The sequence below is a fragment of the Tamandua tetradactyla genome, chromosome 7 (assembly GCF_023851605.1).
Source record: "Tamandua tetradactyla isolate mTamTet1 chromosome 7, mTamTet1.pri, whole genome shotgun sequence".
Lineage (NCBI taxonomy): Eukaryota > Metazoa > Chordata > Mammalia > Pilosa > Myrmecophagidae > Tamandua > Tamandua tetradactyla.
The window spans coordinates 68230066-68251390 of record NC_135333.1 but is presented as its reverse complement, the minus strand read 5'-3'; the positions used below and the strand labels follow the sequence as shown (position 1 = coordinate 68251390).

The 21325-nt window shown below is 45.2% G+C and overlaps 1 protein-coding gene across 1 annotated transcript in view; it reads left to right on the top strand.

Moving 5' to 3' along the window:
- Nucleotides 1-19255: 19255 nt before the first annotated feature.
- LOC143690476 (anoctamin-2-like) overlaps nucleotides 19256-21325 on the top strand; it is a 153456-nt gene continuing 151386 nt past the window's right edge. Inside the window, exons 1-2 of the mRNA XM_077168205.1 lie at nucleotides 19256-19276; nucleotides 19832-20146. Of these exons, the coding sequence (XP_077024320.1) occupies nucleotides 19256-19276; nucleotides 19832-20146 (336 nt within the window). The remainder of the gene's footprint in view (nucleotides 19277-19831; nucleotides 20147-21325) is intronic.

Genomic DNA, 21325 nt, shown 5'->3' with positions numbered 1-21325 from the left:
GGGCAGAAGGCTTGCCGCCTGTGCTGGTGGGCTCTAGGAAACCTGGCTCACTCTATCGTTTCTATTGATCTGGATACTGTGCACCCATAAGTGAAGGTTGAATCAGTTCAGAGGACATCTGTCGACCTGATTATATGCCAAACACTATACTCAATTCTAGAATTATAAAAATAAAGGCACTCTTCTGCAGATCCAGACCTCATATTCTAGAAACCTGGTAGCCTAAAATGACTTAAGCAACTACATTCAGCTGTTGGTCATGGGAAGGAGAAGGAAGTGGGGCCAAGTGTGGGCTTGTTGGGACCACACCAATGAACTTGACCTGTCCATGTTCAGCTGTTCCAAGATGTATAAGGGAACACTGTCTGGATCCTACTGACTGCTCTGCCCTTCCTCCAGGTACCTCGCTGGTAACTTCTGGGAAATGACTTTTAAGTTTGCCTGACCAACAACTCTCCATCCAGGTTAACTTCTGCAGAAACAACTAAAGGATTGCAATTCTCACAATTAACTACTGTCACATTCTTCCTTTGTTTAGCAAATGCAAGTATAAAATACATTACCCATGGGTGGGCCACGGTGGCTCAGCAGACAGAGTTCTTACCTGCAATGCTGGAGACCAGGGTTTGATTCCTGGTGCCTGCCTATGCAAAAAAAAATGTATCTATATAACTATATTATCTATATGTCTATATATAGATAGATTTAGGTTTGATTCCCAGTGACCCCCCAAAAAAACACTACCCACATCTTTTCTGACTTATTCACTGACAAAGGGATGACTCCTATTTCAGAGTAGTCATTGATGCCTGTTATTCATCAGAGCTAATTAAAATAAATTTAAGTTAATAAGTAATAATACATATCCACTGTGAAAAAATTAAAACACAGATAAATAAAAGAAAAAGAAAAGTTACCTGTAATCCTATTCTTAGAGGGAATTGTTTTTAATATTATTTCACTTACTACCCTAAAAATTTTTTTGTTTTTAAAAATTTTTTAGTGTAGAAACGTGCATACAACTCAAATTTTCCCATTTTCATTACTTTCAAGTGTTTGATTCAACATAATTCCTTTTAAATCTTTATTTTTGCCTATACCAGATAAATATTTCTATTTCTATTATTTATTAGCCTTTAAAAATGTCCAAAAAAGAAAACTCTAGATACCATAAAACCTAAAACAAGGATAAACTAACAAAAGGCAAAAAATGAAGTGTTGGGAGAAGATTATATCCAAAAACCTAGACAAAGAATAGCTACTGCAATTGAGCAATAACTTATCTATGAATTTCCTGACAGCCAGGTCAAGAAAAAAAAAATAAGTTTCTTCATTGCTAATCAGCATTACACTTTAAGAAGAGACTAGTTAATCAACATTATACTTTAAGAAGAGACTAGTTAATCAACATTACATTTAAGGAGAATGTCACGGTGACCTTGGTATAATTTGTGAACTGATGTCATGACTTGTAGTTTCATTAACAGTTTTCAAAAACTGTATCATTTATCTCCTGGGAATTTCTTATATATGTATAAGAAACTAATATAAGAAATTATATAATATAATATATTATATAAAAATATATAAGAAACTTCTCAACAAGAAGTCATATTGTTGAGATGCATCATTTTCTAATAAGTTTACTTGATACAGAATTATTGCTTAGAACAGAGTATGTTAAACTCTTTTGACCATAAACTTCACCCCCACACGTGAAAGAAAAGTTTCATGGAACAATACTTACCTTTGCTAAAAGCAGCATACTTTCATATTTTCTTTCCAATTCTATTATGGTCCATTCTACCCTATTTTATTTTTTAAAATGCTGTTTGCAAACCACTAAATTCATATCTTAGGGCGGGCCACGGTGGCTCAGCGGGCAAAGTGCTTGCCTGCTATGCCGGAGGACCTCGGTTCGATTCCCGGCCCCAGCCCATGTAACAAAAACGGAGAAACAGAATACAATAAAACAAGAAAATGTTTAAAAATGTTTCCCTTTCTTCCTTCCTTCCTTCCTTCTATCCTTCCTTCCTTCTCTCTGTCTTTCCTTTAAAAAAAAAAAAAAAAAAAAAAAAAAAAAAAATTCATATCTTAACCAACTACTGGGTTAAATCATAACTTGGAAAGAAGTGACTTACAGCATGTAGAAAACTGAATGGATAATAGTCCATGTAGACCAGTGGTTCTCGATGTCTTCTTCCTTCTCTACATATTAAAGGGATAAAAGATAACATATCAATTCTTTTAGTGTTTTGGAGAAGGGAGTGTGAGGAATACCCCTCTGGGAGGTATGTATAAGTGTGAAAATGATCCCTAAACCCTCACTCACACTATAAAACAATAAATTAGAAATGGAAATTATACCTAAACATTAAAGCTTTCTCTTAGCATAATACTGTCAGGATTCATCCATGTCATAGCATCTATTAGCTCTTCACTCCTCCTTATGGCTGAATAATATTCAATTGTACAGATGAACCACAGTTTTTCCATTCATCAATTGATGGGCATTTGGATTGTTTCCACTTTTTGGCTATTGTGAATAATGCTGCTATGCACATTAATGTACAAATTATGGACATATGTTTTCATTTCTGCTGGGTATATACCTAGAATGAAATTGCTGGGTCATATGGTAACTCTATGTTTAGCATTTTGAGTAGCTGCCAGATATGTTTTAAAGTAGCTGTAACATTTTACATGCTAACCATCAATGTATAAGGATTCCAATTTCTCCACATCCTCACTAATACTCAACATTGTCCATCTTTTTTATTATAGCCATCATAGCGGGTGTGACATGGTAGGTCCTTGTGGTTTTGATTTGTACTTCTCTAATGACTAATGACATTGAAACTTTTAAATGTATTTTATTGTATTTATTGGTCACTTATGTATCTTTTTTGGAGGAAAAATGTATTTATTGGTCATTTATATATCTTTTTTTGGAGAAATATCTATTCAGAATCTTTGCTCATTTAAAAATTAGGTTATCTTTTTATGATTCAGTTGTAAGAGTCCTTTATATATTCTGGATATAAGGCCCTTGTGCCAGTTTGAAAGTACAATGTACCCCAGGAAAGCCGTGTTTTAATCCTGATCCAATCTTGTGGGAGCAGCTGTTTCTGTTAATCCTGATTCAGTATTGCAGGTGGAAACTTTTGATTAGATTATCTCCACAGAGATATGGCAATCCAATTATGGGTATGACTTATGATTAGATGGAGATGTGACTGCACCCATTCCAGGAGGGTCTTGATTAATTTGCTGAAATCCTTTAAGCTAGGAAACATTTTGGAGAAAGTCAGAAATGACAGAAATGACAGAGTCTATAGAGCAGAGCTGACACAGAAGCCGACACTTGGAGACAGAGACATGGATGTTTGGAGATGTTTGGAGCCCAGCAGATGTCACCATGAAATGTTAAACAAGCCAGAACCTGGAGAGAGCCAATGAAAGCCAGAGATCAAAGTCAGCTCTGGACAAGCAAAGTGAGGAACCCCTACAGGAATAGAGGCTGAAAGCAACAGAACCCAGTAGCAAGGGACCAGTGTGACTTTCCAACTGACAGAGGTGTTCCAGATGCATTGGCCTTTCTTGAATTAAGGTATCTTTCCTTGGATGCCTTATTTTGGACATTTTCATAGACTTAGAACTGTAAACTTGTAACTTATTAAATTGCCCTTTTTAGAAGTTATTCCAGTTCTGGTGTATTGCATTCTGGCAGTTTGCAAATAATACAGATTTTGGTACCAGGAGTGGCATGCCACTGCAGTTTGCAAGTACCAAACATGGCTTTTTAAGTGGATAAGGGGAAGATTCTTGAAGAATTGTGTGGAGTTTAATAGGAAAGGCCTAGAATGCTTTGAAAAGACTGTTTGTAGAAATCTGGATTTTAAAGGTACCTCTGATGCAGCTTCAGAGAGAAATGATGAATGTGCCATTCCAAACTGGAAGGAAGGCATTCTTTGTGGAAGTGAGCCAGAATTTGAGAGTAATGAACTTGGCTATTTAACAGAAGGAATTTCCAAACTAAATGTTGAAAACTCAGTCTGGCTGCTCCTTGTAGCTTATAGTAAAATGCGAGGGGAAAGAGATAAGTTGAGAACTGAACTTTTGGATACAAAGAAAACAGAAATTGATGGTCTGGAAAATTCTGGGCTTTCAGAAAATGAGACCCCAGTGAATAGGGCCCCACCTGAGGATTTAAGCAAACATGGAAGCAGTCAGCCATTTCAGAAAAAAGCCAGGGTTGAATAGCAAGTTATCTAGAAGGGATTTGTGGAATATCCTATTGTCTGATGGGCATGATCCCAGGATACTGCATAGAAAACCAACAAGAGTATTGTGGGATTGTTCTAGTTTGCTAGTTGCTGGAAAGCAACACACCAGAGATGGATTGGCTTTTAATAAAAGGGGATTTATTTCATTAGTTCTTCAGAGGAAAGGCAGCTAATTTTCAACTGAGGTTCTTTCTTACATGGGCAGGCACAGGACGATCTCTGCTGGCCTTCTCTCCAGGCCTCTGGGTTCCAATGTCTTTCCCTGGGGTGATTCCTTTCTGCATTGCCAAAGGCCTGGGCTGAGCTGCCAGTGCTGAGATGAGGTATGCTGAGCTGCTTGGGCTGTGCTACGTTGTATTCTCTGATTTAAGCACCAGCCAATTAAGTCAAACATCATTCGTTGCAGCTGGCACACCTCCTAGCTGACTGCAGATGTAATCAGCAACAGATGAGGTTCACATGCCATTGGCTCATGTCCACAGCAACAGAACTAGGTCTGGTGACAACTGGCCAAGTTGACGACTGAATCTAACTACCACATGTCCACCCCTTGTCAACCTGTGGCAACTACATGCATCACCTTAAACAATATTAAGGTGCAAAAAATTCTCTTCTGGCTGTAGACCTGTGAATCTCAAAACAAGTTGTCTGGTGCCAATATGCAAAGGAGGGACAGTCACAGGATCCACAGGGAGAAAATTGAACGAAAATCTGCAGGGCAAACACCATTGGATTTTGAAGTCTGAAAGTCATTTATCTTTCAGCTTTAGAAAGTGGCAGTCCTACCCTTTCCAAGGGCCATGCAGTGGCCCACATCTTTCCAAATCAACCTTAGGGAACACTGAGGAGACCACCTTTTTCTTGGCTCCACTCACTCCAGGCATTGGGGCCACCCGTGGGCTCTCTGCCAGTTCCGGGGCACATGCTCAACCCCTCCATGTGGTGGTAGCCAGGCTCTCCCCAGTCCCCAAGGAGCATGCTATACCTTTCCAAGGCCTGAGGTCTTACAACTCTTCCACTGCAATGAGATGGGAGACTCATCCTCTGCCCTCAGGGCAAACTCACCCTCTCCATGTATATGGGTGGGTCCACTCTCCTGGCTGAGGTTTCTTGGCTTCAGGCCCGAGCTTCCATTGTTCTCACTCTGCAAGCTCCAATTTGTTCCTTTGTGTCCCCCTTTGTCCAGATTGGCAGTGGTTCCGTTTGCAACAACAGTCCCTTCAAGGATTCTAGGACTTCTCCATCGTTCTCTTCACAGTACCTCCAAAATCTTCCCCTTAGCCATCCAAAAAACTATTCCAACATATCTGGTATTTGCAAACTGCAGCAGCACCCTACTCTCTGGTACCGAAATCTGTTCTAGTTTGCTGGCTGCCGGAATGCAACACACCAGAGATGGATTGACTTTTAATAAAAGGGGATTTATTTCATTAGTTCTTCAGAGGAAAGGCAGCTAACTTTCAACTGAGGTTCTTTCTTACATGTGAAGGCACAGGATGATTTCTGCTGGCATTCTCTCCTAGCCTCTGGGTTCCAACAGCTTTCCCCAGGGTGATTTCTTTCTGCATCTCCAAAGGCCTGGGCTCAGCTGCGAGTGCTGAGATGAGGTATGCTGAGCTGCTTGGGCTGTGCTACATTGCATTCTCATTTGAGCACCAGCCAATTAAATCAAACATCATTCGTTGCAGCAGGCACGCCTCTTAGCCAACTGCAGATGTAATCAGCAACAGATGAGGTTCACATGCCATTGGCTCAGGTCCACAGCAACAGAACTAGGTACCTTCACCTGACCAAGTTGACAAATGAATCTAAGTATCACAGGGATCTATATAAATGGAATCATTTCTAGTCTTGACTAAAGGGACAGAAAAAGGACAGATGAAGGAAAAATAACTTCAGGGGCAGAATCCTGGAAGCTAAGGTCTGGAGCCAGGAAACCTTGGACCAGGAGAGTCTGGACCCACCCATACATGTGGAAAGGGTGAGTTTGCCCCAGAAGCAGCAGGTGGGCCTTTCGCTTCATTGTTCAAGAAGAGTTGTGCCACCTCCGTCCTCAGAGAGGGTGCAGCACGTAAACCAGGGATTTGGAGGGAGCGTGGTTGCTGCTCCATTGTTCTGGAGGGGTTGTGTGTGTGCCCCGGAGATGACAGAAAGCCTGGGTGCTGCCCCAATGTATGGAGAGGGTGGAGCTGAGGAATAGGTGGTCGTCCCAATGAACCTCAGAGTTGCAACACACCTCAGCATTTAGAGAGAGAGCAAGGCTGCGCATAGGCCCTTGGAAAGGGTGAGACTATCAGTTTTTGAAGCTCTGAGTATAAATGACTCTCAGTCTTTGAAATCCAATGGCATTTGCCCTTCAAGTTTTCTTCTTGTGACCCTTGTTTACATTTTTATTTCTCCCTATGGCAATAGAAACCTGTATCCTATGACTATACCTCCTTGTATATTGGCAGCAGATAACTTGTTCTGAGTTTTATAGGTCTATAGCCAGAGGAGAATTCTTTGTCTTATGAAAGACCATGCCTGTAACTGACTTTGATGAGATATTTTTACTGTTTCTGACTTTGTCTTGTATTTGCATTGTTACTGAAATGGTTTAAGGCTTTGTGATATTGTTATGCATGCATTTCGTATTTGGAAAAACATATCTTTTTTTGGGGGTCCAGAGGGTGAAATGTGCCGGCTTGAAAGTATTATGCACCCCAGAAAAGCCATGTTTTAATCCTGATCCAATCTTGTGAGAGCAGTGTTTCTTTTATCTTGATTCAATATTGTAGGTGAAAACTTTTGATTAGATTATCTCCACAGAGATATGGCATGCCCAGTTGTGGGTATGACCTGTGATTAGATGGAGATGTGACTCCACCCATTTCAGGTGGATCTTGATTAGTTTGCTGAAATCCTTTAAGATAGGAAACATTTTGGAGAGAAGACAGATGTCATTTCTGAGAGAAATAACAGCGCCTATAGAGCAAAGCTGACACAGAAGCCGACACTTGGAGAACAGAGACATGGATGTTTGGAGATGTTTGGAGCCCAGCAGATGTCACCATGAAATGTTAAACAAGCCAGAACCTGGAGAGAGCCAGTGAAAGCCAGAGATCAAAGCCAGCTCTGGACAAGCAAAGTGAGGAACCCCTACAGGAATAGAGGCTGAAAACAACAGAGTCCAGTAGCAAGGAACCAGCATGCCTTCCCAGCTGACAGAGGTGTTCCAGATGCATTGGCCTTTCTTGAATTAAGGTATCTTTCCATAGATGCCTTAGTTTGGACATTTTCATAGGTTTAGAACTGTAAACTTGTAACATATTAAATTACCCTTTTTAGAAGTTACTCCAGTTCTGGTATATAGCATTCTGGCAGTTTGCAAACTAATACATCCCTTATCTGATATATGATTTGCACATATTTTCTCCCATTCTGTGGATTGCCTTTTCACTTTCTTGACAGTGTCCTTTGAAACAAAAAGTTTTTAATGTGAATAAAGTCCAATTTATCTAGCTTTTATTTTGTTGCTTGTGTTTTAGGTGTTATATTCAGGTACTATTGTCAAAGCGAAGATTCTGAAGATTTACTCCTGTTTTCTTCTAATAATTGTATGGTCTTAGCTATTACATTTAGGTCTGTGATCCATTGCGAGTTAATTTTCGTGTAAGGTGTAAGGAAATGGTCTAATTACATTCTTTTGCATGTGGTATTCATTTTTCCCATCAGCATTCGTTGAAAAGACTATTCATTCTAATTTCTTTGTGACTTGTTGAAATTTAAGGGTCTCTTTTTGGACTCCCAGTTCTACTTATTGATTATCATAGCTTTTGAATAAGCTTTGAAATAAGGAAATGTGAGTCCAGTTCCATTTGTTTTTGTTTTTATTTGTAGTTTCTATCTCCCTATCTGTTCACTCCTTGAGACTATGCTTATATTTAATTATTAAGAGATATATGGATTAGTTGCTTTGAAGTATTTGCTAAATTTGGCATCTGGGCTATCTTGAGATCATTTTTTACTGTACTCATTTTCTCTTTTCTGTGAGTCACGTTTTCCTATTTTGTTGCATGTCTAGAAACTTTCTATGCTATGTTGAACAGTGTAAATGATATATTAAATACTGTAGTCTTTCTCTGAATATTTTTTCCCTCTAGTAGGCTATTCAATTACTGACAGTTTGAGTTTTCTAAAACTGCTGGAATGCAATATACTAGAAATGGATTGGCTTTTACAAAGGGGATTTATTAGGTTACAAATTTACAGTTCTAAGGCAATGAAAATGCTCAAATTGAGGCATTAACAAGAGGATGCCTTCACTTAAGAAAGGCCAGTCATGTTCAGGGTTTTTCTGTCACTTGGGAAAGCACATGATGATGTCTGTTGTCCTTTTCCTCTGGCTTCTGGTTTCAAATGGCTCTCTCAGCTTCTGGCCTCTTCCAGGGAGTCCTCCTTCTTTATATCCAAACATCTATGCATGGTTTCATCTCTCTGCTTTCTGTGTCTGCTGTGAGCTCTTTCTTTGTTTTAGCTTTTTGTTCTTTTCATATAGGGCTCCAGCAAAAAGATTAAGACCTATCTTGAATTGGGTGGTTCACATCTCCATGGGTTGCCAGGAATGCTGACTTTTCTTTCTTCTCCACTGACAAGTTTCCTTGGTTCCTGAGTTCGTATAGCACCTAAATTTTCAGCACCTAGGCCACGGAAGGTTTCCAGTTCTAAATAATCATCCACACTCTTGCTAAGTGGCACTTCACCTGATTTGTCCTAAACTTACCTTGTTCAAATTTTAGGGGATGCTCCTTCATTCTAACATTACAGGATCTTGCTACTAGATCTGTGCTTTCCTTTTGATGCTGTTAGTGATTTGTGGGCCAATGGTCTCATCCTTAGTTGCATAGTAGAATCACACCAGGTAAGTTAAGTACAGATCTCTGATGGAGAGGGGATTCCAGACGTCGATGCTTTAAGCTTCTTAGATGATTCCAGTATGCATCTAAGGTTGAGAACCACTCTATGACCCTATTTGTCCTCCTCTTTTCTAATTAGTGATTCCTAATATTTTAAGTCTGGGTTCCCATGGCAAGCTCCTCCTCCTCCACAGCGTCGCTCTCATATACATCTGTTTACACTTCTCCAGAACTATGTCACCTTCAGAAAGCTGCTGGTAATTCAACCTCTCTCGAGTGTGTATGTGTGTGCACATGTGAGAGTGGGTTGTGTGCAGTCCGTGATACTGGAAAGGTAGACAGGAAAGATGGTGAAGGCCTTGCAGGCCAGGTTAAAGAGCGTGTGCTCTAAGCCAGAAGGGTCCTGTACAGGCCCCTCAACCCCTACCACATAGTGGGCCGTCTACCGGGCTATGTGGGTGGTGTGTTAGTTGGCAAACTGTTGGAATGCAGTGTATCAGAACTGGAACAGCTTTTAAAAAGGGGAATTTAATAAGTTACAAGTTTCAATTCTAAGGAAGTGAATATACCCAAATTAAGGCACCATCAAGAGGTTACTTTCATTCAAGAAAGGCTGATGGGTCAGGAACACCTGTCAGCTGGGTAGTCATGTGGCTGGCATCTGCAGGCCCCTTGCTCCTGGGCTCTGTTGCTTTTAGCCTCTGTTCCTGTGAGGGTTCTTCACTTTACTTCTCTAGGGCTGGCTTTCATCTCTTGGCTTCCCTTGGCTCTCTCCAGGTTCTGGCTTGCTTAACATCTCATGGCAATGTCTGCTGGGCTCCAAGCATCTCCAAGCACCCATATCTCTGTTCTCCATGTGCCCATATCTGTGTCAGCTCTGGTGTGAAGTTTCTATCAGTTCTGTTCTTTCTGAGGTTTCTCCAAAATATTTCTTCTTTTAAAGGATGCCAGTAAACTAGACTAATCAATACCCACCTGGAATGGGTGAAGTCCCATCTCCACCCAATCAAAGTTTAACAATTGGGCGTGCCACGGCTCCATGGAGATAATCTAATCAAAAGTTACCAGCCTACATTAATCGAATCAGGATGAAAAGAAACGGCTGACTCCAGAAGATGGAATCAGGATTAGAACATGGTTTTTCTGGGGTACATAATACTTTCAAACTGGCACACGTGGCCAGTGGAGCACGAGGAAGGAGGCAGTCCTCCTTTCGTCCCTGGTCCGTTTGGCAGAAGCCCACTCATCATTTTTATTCAAGAGTCCTGTCTTCTGCAAGGCCTTTCTCAGCAGCTCCTGTCTGCTGCTGTATGTCTCTATTCATACTACAACTTTAGCTCCTCTGCCATTCTTGGAATGATCTCCTTATTAGACTATTTTCCTTGCTAAACTGCGAGAACCAGTGAATTGGGGCCAATGACCATGTTTTCTGTTTGCTTTTATATTCCCAGTGTTGAATACAATGCTTGCTGAATTAATAAATAATTAATAAGGGCTTCTAAAATTAATGAACAGTGATGTGAAAGATTATGCACACAGACACATATTCCCACCCCCACCCCCACCCATTGTCGAATACATTCAAGAATGGCCGTTTGTCGTGCTTGTTGCTGAGTACAATGGTGAAGGGGTGTCGGACGGGAAAGGCAGGCTGTGGGCGGATGTTGGGAGATGAAGCGGTTCAGACAGGTAGGCAGGGACCACCCACGTGGTTTCATCCTGAGAGCAACTGGAAACCACCAAATGGGAAGTAAGTTGACCAGAATGTTTCAAGATGGTAAAATGATAATTCTAGCCACAGTGTGAGTTTAGGATTGGAGGGGAGCAAGATTAGCTTTAGCAAGACCAGTTAGCTCTTTTCTAGGTTCAAGATGAGGATGCAAACTGTGGCAGCATCTTCATCAGGAAGGAGGTGGTTAAACACCAGTGGAGAGGGGGTGGTTTTTCAGCCCAGGCTGTAAGACACGCAGAGCAGAGGAGGCAGATTTGTAAATGGTTCTTTTTGTGTAGAAGGAACTAGAGGGACATCCTTCTGTTACTTAGACTGTATATACAAGCAGGTGCTGTTCAGGAGGGCCCAGGGAGGAATGGGTGGTATCAATAATAGGGCCATTTGGTTCTTATTTTAAACCTGGAGCCTCCAGTTTTGTCTGTCCTGGCTCAAATTCATGTGGGAATGTGGGGGGAGACCTCAGCTAAGTTTCCATCCTAACTGAAGTCCTTCCATTCCAGGATACTTGAGGGGAGGTGCAGGGTAAGGGCCTTCAAAATTTGCAAGTGCCCAGGCCTCTCTGAGGATCCCAAGAGGGTCTGCCTGTCAGTAGGTCCACCCCTGCCTGGAGTTCTTGTTCTTGGCTTGGGCAGTCACCCCTGGGAGAGAATGGGTGCCCCGTCTCCCCTCAGGGCAGCCTTGAGTCTGGCTGATTTTGCTGGAAGCAAATAAAAAAAAAAAAGAGAATCAGCCCTATTTTCCTGGCTGCTTCATACTTCACTAGCCAGTAGCTGATAAGGAGAGTAACGATGCCTTTAGGGAAACTTCGAGGAAAAGACCCGCTGCCTGAAAGCCCAGCTCCTTCCGGGAACTTCCTCCTGCTGTTCTCTCTTGGAGGCTCTGGAAACCTCCTAAGGCTTTGATGATTCATTCCATCCTCCAGGCTGGTGAATGCACTTCTGGGTCTTTCTCTCCCTAGCCTGGCCCTGCCTTGCTCATAACTGTGCCTCCTTGTCTTCTCGGTTTCAGTTTTCCCACCTTTCCAACCTCCTGCATGAGGCTTTCTTACTCTCGCTGGCTGTCCGCGTGCTGCTCCTACCCTTCTGCCTTGCTCAGAGGCCTTTCTAGTGCTAACCCTATAGTGACACTGAAGATTCCTGCCAAACTCTCTAAGGGCTCTGGCATGATTTGAAGGGCCCTGAAAGAACCCCTGGCATTCAGCATCTCTTACCCCATGTACTTCCCTGCCCCATCATTCATCATTGGAGGTTTATTCCTTCAGGCTAGTGACATCTGTAGAGCTCTTTAAATTTTTCAAAATACTTTCGTACATATTATTTCAAGATGTCAGCATGGAGCTATTTATACTTGGGTGTAAATTAGTTTATTAGCTAAGAGAGTCAACAGCTAAATGAAAGAATAGTGTTGGACGCTGTGATGGCAGATGGGAAAAAAGAGGAATGGAATATGGGGGATCAAAATTGGAGAGGGCCCTTGGGAAGGCTCAGCCAAGGGCTTAGAAGGGAGAGACAATGAAAGGGCAGACAGTGGGAAGAGTCTGGAAACAAAAGTTACCTACTTTTCCATTTAGATTTATGCTTTCCTCTGCCTTCTGCCTCTGTTTTCTCTCAAAATCTCTGCTCCTGGGGGTGCAAGCGTAGTTCAGTGGTAGAATTCTCGCCTGCCATGAGAGAGACCTGGGTTTGATTCCTGGCCATTGTACTTCCCCTGAAGAAACAAACAGGTAAAATGAACAAAGAGCAAACAAACAACAAAAAAATTAACAAACTGCCAATAATGGGATATTCACGTGGAAAAACAATGAAATGTGACTGACCCCCACGATATAGCATACCAAAAAAACAAAAAAGTCTCTGATCCTGTTTCTTCTTCATATGCCTCTATGGAGTAGCCCATGGTACCTGCAGCTCTGCTGGGTGGTGGAGGTTGAACCTAAACAGAAGGGACAAGAGTTTTGTTTGGAGCCATTAATCTCAAATAGCCAAGATTGGACTCAAAGGGCACCCAATTTCTACTCATCTGGTGTTCCCCAGATGAGAAGTCAACTCACTTGTACTCCCGAGTGGTAAAGCGAGCCAGTGCTTCTCTCACCAAGTCTAGGAGACCTTCTTGGAGGAAGTCGATGGTAAGCAGCCCAGTGGGTGGAAACTTGGAGCTGACAGCTGAAATGAAGCAGGGACGTCAGAGTGGGAAGAGATGCACGAAGGGGGCAGGCCATGAGTGAAGTCTGGAAGAAGGAGCTACAAGTTATCCCTTGTGTTTTCCACAGCTCCATAGCTTTGGACTTTCATTTCACGCTAGGAGGAAAGGTGTAGTAACAATTCCCCCATTCCCTGGGTCACAGAAGTAAAATCTAGGCTCAGGGTGGCTATATGCTTCAGTTACTGGGGAAACCTGGACGTGAGCGGGGCTGTCATCAGTGCCATTGACAAAAGGAGTCAACCAGGGAGGTGAGGGAAGCGGCTTTATTATTTGCATCTGCAGAGGCAAGGGGCCCTGAGCTGAGCCTAATTGCAACCCATTAACTCCCCAAGCTAATTTCTACTTCCCCTCTTACATCCCATTCATTACCTTCCCTTCTCCCCAGCTCACCACACTTTCGCTTATCACTCTATCTTTTATGCACATGCATAAGCATTTCAAAAAATGGCACCTAAACTCTTCCTAGAGGTGGAAATTTACTATTATAATGAGCCAAAGTTTATCTTAGGACAGTTAAGTCCTATTTGTGCTTGCTCTGAAGTCTGGTTTGAAAATGGCCTGGCTGCTATAGTTCTCGATCAGATACCCTGACCTTGGTCCCAGATGCTGATGCCTGTTTTTGATTTGTTTTTCCATCCTCATGTTCAGGTGGCTGGATAAAAAGAATTCAAAATTGTTAGTTTGGGTGTAAGAGGGGCCGTTGGCCTCATCATGGCTTTTGCTGGCCTCACTTTTTCCAACATGGTGGCAATGCCAGAACTAGAAGCAAAAAGCATCCTCTTGGCTCAATACAGGACTTGTCTCATGGCAGTAGGGCCAATGGCTGGTCCTGGGAAGGGAAGTGACATGGTTACCTAGACCCTAAAATCTCCCACGAGAGGTAGTAGCACCTACCCAAATCATAGGTTGGCAGTTTCTCATTTTCATATTCTCAGCCTGACCAGATGGTCACCTGTGTCCCTGGGACTTTCTACCATAGGCTCCAGTTGCCTCCAAAGAGCAGGTCAAGGTCAGAACACTGCCCCACATCCATCTCATTCCCTCCCACTCTAAAAATGCAGGACCTTCTCATCAAGTGCCCCTGTAAGCCTCCTTTATACTACAAGGTCTCCACAAATGCAACAAGTAAAAGTATTCAGAAAAAAAACCTAGTTTCAAAGAGGTGGGGAAAGGGAAGGAGGGCAGGCTGGAATGAGATTGGAGAATTTATATAACATCTTTTAGTTCATGTAAAAGATTTTATACGAGGAGCCATGGGTGGGCTTTGAATGGGAGAGTAGATTAATGTGATGAATAATTTTGAAAAGATCCCCCTGTAGGTGGAGGAGGAGAATGGATTAGGGGGCATAAGTGAATGTGGGGACATGTTGCTAAAGTAGGGGAAGCTCCGATCACCCAAGAAAGCACCTGAGCCTCTGAGAACTGGACAAAACTTTATTGCTAGCAGGACCAGAGGAATCTCTGTCCAAAGTCTGAGCCCCAAATATTCTTTGTTTCCAGATTATATAGGCTAGTAAGCAAGGTGGGAATTACTATGGGAACAGGTGGTAAGTACTGGAAAAGTGTGGAATTTCTTTTGTCTGAAGTGGGACATGCGCAAAGACTCCTCTTCTGTTGGCATGACTCGAGGCAGGGTCTATGGATGTGACCAAGGACAGACAGACGCAGCAGACATTTTATTTTACTCCCTGCTTTTTACATACTTTAGAAGTACATAATTTCATACATAAATTCATAAGGTGTTACTCACAAATACACATAAATTCATAAAATTGTACAACAATAATACTGAGGTGATGCACATGAATTCATAAAGTTATGAAATAATACTGAGGTTAAACTTGTAAACTGCCTCACTGCTGCCAAAGAGGGGCTGCCCCTCTGTCCAGCACCGAGGAAGGCCTCTGGTCATTTCATCTTGACAAGGTGAGGAGGGATAGTCTTTCCCACCACGCCAACACTCTAGGGGCTTTTGAATTTCCTGGACAATGGAAAGAAAATTTACTCACATATGTGGTGGTCAGGTAGGGTGGTCATTTGGGAAGCTGGGCAAAGGCTTGGGGCACAGAAATCCTATTGTCTGAACAATTGATGAGCTGCTATCAATGGGTCATCCTCATTCACTGACCCAGACAGTAACTGCTGCTCATTGAGCCATGTCCCTGTGGCTACTGGCTGACTGATGGAGTCTGCAGTCTACAATATAGAAACCTTCCTCTAATGACTCTACTTTGGTCTGTGAGGGCCTGCATTCCTCTCCTTCTTCCCACACAGTCCAGCTAGTGAAGCTATAATCTTGCCTGGGTGGATAGAAATTAACTTAGCTAGTGGTACCTGAATCTGGTAGACGTGTATCATCTTGATCATCAGCTTTCTGAAACAAGGATGTGCTATTTTGATTCTCTGGGTCCCTAGTGTCCACAATAGTAGGTGGCCAACAACTGGATGAAGAGTAGGGAGGGAAGTAAGTTTTAGACAAGAGGGAAGACCTGACATAAGACCCTTAGCTGGGAAGGCTTGTAGTGCATTAAAGGGGCCAAGAGCATGGCAGTCTGGCTGGAAACCAGAAAGCCAGTAGGACCTGGTAGGAAATGAGGTGAATTTGTGGGTAGGGGCTAGACCATGCATGGTCTCCCAACCCAAGAGCAATGGGACGTTCTAGAAAGTTCTCTGCATGAGGGTGTCATGGTTAGATCTGCATTTTGAAAGGATCATCTGGCTGCTTTGTGGAACACACTGGAGGGGAGTGAGGGTGGAAGCAGGGAGACCTGTTTGGATGATGACCAAGAGTAGAGTAAAAGACATGGAGGTGGTGAAAGACAGATGTATTAGGGAGCTATTGAAGGGGTAAAGTTTATAGGACTTGTGACAAATTGGATATAGGGTACAAGGAAAGAAACTGTCAAGGCTGCCTCTAGATTCCTGATTTGTGGACTGTGTGTATGGCAGCATATTTCCTAGGTGTTGGGGACATTGCCAAAGAATCACTTTAGGAAGGAAGTTTGGTTTGGTAGATGTTGCCTTTGAAGGGCCTCTCAAGCATCCAAATGAAGGTGACAAGTAGGCAGAAGATGTATGGACCTGATGCTTAGATGAGAGTTAAGGTTAAAGGTAAAAACTTGTGAGTCAATAGCATATAGGTGATAATTACGGCCCCAGGATTGGATGAGAATACCTAGAAGAAAGCAGAGTGTAGAGAAGAGGTCCTAGGTTCAAGGCCAGTGAAAATCCATGTAGTTGATCCAGAAACCTGTGAGCCATGCCCCTTGACTTCATGGCCTCCATAGCTTAGGAGGGCAGGTCAGTCATGGACACAGAAGGGATCTGTTGACAGGGTGTTCTGAGAGTCAGGTGAATGGTGAATGAAGCAAGGAGTATTTCCAAAGGGGGAACACGTTCCATAGGCTGTGTGTGATGGCCTTTGCTTCTGTTTTTCCTCAATTCAGCACATCAAAGCCTCTTAGAGAGTTCTCTAGGGGTGTGTTCACTTACCCCCACTCCCCGCTTCCTGATGGCCAGGTATCACTTCTTGTCTCTTAAACCACTGACCCATGTGCCATAGTGGTGGGGGAGGGGAGGCCTGGGGGCCAGCCTGTAAGACCAGGTGGCATCTCTAGGGGGATGATGGCTCCTGGACAGTGGTTTGAGTATGGCTACCAGTTGATTCTGAACCTGAGCTACCCTGGGTTGCAGTTGTGAGTGTGAATATAGCTGCCAATGAAGGGCATCTTCCTCACCCAATTCAGTTACTTGTCAGCATGACCTTGGACTTTTTAGACATGATCCAGAGGTTTTGAGGCCTTCTCTGGGGAAAAGAGTTCTTCTGTAACATGTTCTGCTGTAGGCCACTTGGGGGATAAGAGGAGAGGGATGAGGCAAGACTAGGAACCAAGAAAGGAAGCCCTCACTCTGCACAATCACAGCAATAAGCTGTGCGGCGCCCACTGTTCTGCGTTCTCTCTCCCCAGGGAGTGCTGCAGGCCTCCCATGCCTTTCAGAAGCTACCTACCCTCAAGACCCAGTTCGAGCTCATCTACTCGCATTAGCCTACAGTGACATCCTAGCTTTTCTGGCCTCCCTTCGTTGTGCACCCCTCTAGCACCGACAGACGAGAAACCGCTACGTAGAAATTATTTGGGAAAGCTTTATCCTGCTGGTTCCAACTGTGTTCCCTGCATGTCAGCTCTATCCTCATAAACAGAGTCTACATTTCTCAAGTGCAGGAATCGAATACTGTAGGACTCCTGAAACTGTCCTGCAGAGAGCTGAACGGTAACTGGCCAGACTCTGTTTTTGAATTCCAAGACCTGAAAGCTGTCTTTGCCCTCTCATTTATTCAGCAGGTGTTCAGAGCTGAGCTGGATGTATAACATGAGATTTCTGCTCATCTGGAGCTTACATTTAATGAAAACAATAAGAATAGTTATAATAACCACTGTTTATTGCCAGCCCATTATGTTAATCACTATTTAGACGTTTTGTGTGCATTCTTTCTCCTTCTCATTCTTGCTACAATCTTGCCAAGTTGGGGTTCTCCTCATTTTACTGTTGAAGGTTGCCGAGCTGGCGAGGGCCAGAGCTGAGTGTTTAGGCCAGGCACCCTGGGTTGTGCTGCTTTGCTAGGAGAGAATTTCTCAGAGCGGGAGTCGATCAAGGCTAATCAGCTGCGAGACTGGCAAGTCATGGCCTCTGTGCCAAGCAGAGTTGGTTTCATCTCTCAGTCCCCTCCAATTCATCCTGCGATTTCAGTACCTACCAGACGTCCTTCTCCTCCAGGGGCCGTTTTGTGAACTCTGGGCTGGGGAGGGCTGACGCTCTGGTGCTGGTGAGGCGGGGAAAGGGGTGAGGGTGGGCTGGGGGAGGACCCTCCCGGGTATCACCTTGGAGGCCCAGCATCGGCCTGCCTCTTGCCCTCTGGAGGAGCCTGGGGTGGCTATCTTGACTAAGCTGGGGGGCGATGGGGTCTGCCTGGGTGCCCACTGAGTAAAGCTATTGGCATTAGGTCAAGGTGTCTCCCCTGAGCAGTGTCCCACCAACCCCAGCTCACCTGAGGCTACCCCTCTCGTCTTGTCCGGGAATGGTAAGGGATTATGATAGCCAGGATCCCGAGGGGCTCCTGCTGGTGGCACCAGGCTCCTGGTGTATATTTAGGGGAGGTTGGGTGGGCTCCCTCCCTGCTTCCTTCTATGCTCTCCCCTTCTCTGTGGCCAGTGTGAGGGCTTGCAGGGGAGTCGGCTGTGACAGGTGTGGACTATTTCTTAAGGCTTTCCTCCTTCTGTGCCTGGTGTTCTCTGTTTGGTGAAGTTGTTTTGCCTCCCTTGTCTCTCCCTCCCACAGATATCCCCCTGCTCCCCGGCTCCCCACGCCGGCTGAACCCTCGTGCAGTGGCCAGGGGGACCCCAGGTCCCAGGCATGGACAGCAATCCCTCAAGGTGCCCAGCCCCCCAAATCCAGGTCTGCAGGGCACTTCCAACCAAGGTTCTGGCCGTCTGTCCAGTGGCCACGGCTCTGTGAGTACCTTGGGGGGTGGGGAGGGACAAGGGAGCTTCTTGGCCAAGGAACCCTCAAGTCGGAGATTTGTGCATGTATATGTGTGAGAGGCCCTGGGTTTTGGTTAGGGTCTTTTCTCTCACCTCTCTCCAAGTCAGGCATGGTTTTCTACAGCACTGCAGGAAGAAGAGGAGGGTCGGGACAGAAGAGGGCAGGCAGGAGAGGACAGGTGAGCCCACCTGTGGGTCTGCACTCCCCCTGGCTCCCCTCTCCTAGGCCCGAGAAACCCGGCCCCTCTGCCCTCCCCTGTGCCTGCTGCTGCATCTGGTTGCCAGGTGACCTCTCAGGTGGCTGCTGAGGCAGCTGGGTATCAAACTAGCAATAAACAGGGAAACACCCAAAGGGAGGAGGCAGGCCCCTCCCCTGCTCCTGCTCTGCTCCTTTTCCTCCTCTTTTTTCAACCTCCCCATCCCTGGGAGTGGAAGAGAACAGCCGTCACTTCTCCCTGCTATCATCTTTGGCAGGGTCCTCACCTGTGGCTGGAGAGGAGGAGGAAGATGTGGGGCTGTGAAGGGCATTGCATCTAGTGAATACCGGTGGGGTGGGAGGGTGGGGGCGGGTCAGGCGACGAGGAATTGACCATTGTTCCAATGGATCCAGAGAATCTGCCGGTGAGTATTCTGTGTGCAACTATGTAGCGTGTCTGCAGGCAGATGTGCAAATGTGCAAGCAGGTAGGTAGGTGTGGGATGTCCTGGTGCACGTAAAGGGGCATGTGTGTATGTGTGTGCATTAGAGGGCACTTGGGTGGGTGCATGTGGGTAGGTGCAGAGAGACGTGAGTGTATAGGAGTAGGTGTGCACGGGTAGGAGCTTGTGTGTGTGCCTGGGTGTGAGGGGGTGTGTGGGTCTGTGTGTGGGAGGCGGGCGGTGTGGATGGGCAGAGTTTTGCTGCCGTGTGTGCAGCCTGTATATGTGACTGTATGTGCAGCCACGGGTGCCGGATGCCCAGCCCGTGGACAAGTGGGTGGAGGGCCACACAGGGGTGTGGCTGGGGAACTGGCAGCACCCAGGGTCTCGAGGACTGAGGGGCTTCCTTCCTAGGCCAAAGCCCCTGGGCTCAGAGCCCCGGGGTCTGTGTATCTGTAGGGTAGGGTGGGTGGGCTCCTTTGGCCCTTACCCCTTGCTCAGCAGGCCTCGCCAGCCCTGTCCTATTTCCTCTGCCCAGGTCATCAACAACTACCTGGATGCCACGGAGTCGGTGTCGGTGGAGGCCCCGCTGAGCCGCATGCGCTTCGGTGACCACCAGAGGAAGGTGGACTATGTGCTCGCCTACCACTACCGGAAACGCGGGGCGCACCCCGGCCACGGCGCCCCTGGCCACGCGCTGGCCATCATTTCCAATGGGGAGACGGGCAAGGACCCCCATGCTGACATTGAGCTGGGGCCGCTCGATGCCCTGGAGGAGGAGAGGAAGGAGCAGCGGGAGGAGTTTGAGCGCAACCTGATTGCGGCTGGGCTGGAGCTGGAGAAGGACCTGGAGGTGAGGTGGGGCAGGGGCAGGGGCCGTGGGGACGGGACGCGGTGATCTCTGTGCCATCCCGCAGGGGGCCGTGGCTTTGATCTGGCAGGTGACCTATGTTTCTGGTGGAGATGGCAGATTTTCTTGCCCAAGGAGTTAAGAGAGAGTCTTGGTGTTGCTAGTGCCTCTGCCATGGGGAATCCGGTTTAAAACAGGGGGAGTGGTACCAGCATGTTCTGAGGCAGCTGTCCGAGCCAGAGACTGAAGAGGAGACCTGTCTTCCTGGCTCTCTCAGGCCCGTCCTCTGGCCCTCTTCATATAGTTTCCTTCGGGAAGAAGACCCAATTTGCCTGCTGAACTTTGGATCAATATTCCTCTATGGGGATTGACTTTACTAAGGAATATACTTGCCTTGGGGCTCTCTGGAGGGGAATGATTACTTGGACACTGAATTGGGACATATATTAGAAATTTTTATCAGTTTGTGAGCTATGTATACCCTCACCTCTGGTCAGTAGCCAACCTGAGGACATCCTTGGAAATCCAATTATCGCCATATTCACCTCCCCACTCGTTCTCCAGCTATTTAACCATCCATCCATCCATCCATCCATCCATCCATTTATTCATTCTTCATTCACTCATCCATCCATTTCTCCACACCACAGTGATCCTTTAAAAATGACCTGGCCCTCACCATGCTCTCCAAACTCATCCCCTACCCTGCCCACCCTCCCACCCCCCACTCCAGCATACTGATCTTGTCTGGGTGGGAGTCACACTCACCTCAGGACCTTTGCACTGGTTGGTCCCTCTGCCTTGGCACTTTCCCCCAGACCTGTGCATGCTCACTCCCTCACTTTGTGCTTCTGCTCAAATGTTACTTTCTTCCAGATCATTCTAACTAAAATGTCACACCCTTGTCACTCTCTACACACTCTCTGCTTGACTTTTCTTTATCACATTAGCATTGCTACCTGAAAAATTGTGATAGATTTATTTGTTTATTATCTGTCTCCCACTAGCTCCATGAAGGCAGGGATCTTGGTTGGTTTACTGCTGTCTGCCCAGCACCTAAGAGCTTGGCACATGGTAGGTGCTTAATAAGTGTTAGTTGAATAAATGAATGATCTTCCTGAGCCTCAGGCTCTCCTTCTGCAAAGTAATAGATGCCTGGCTGGATTGTAATGATGGGATCTG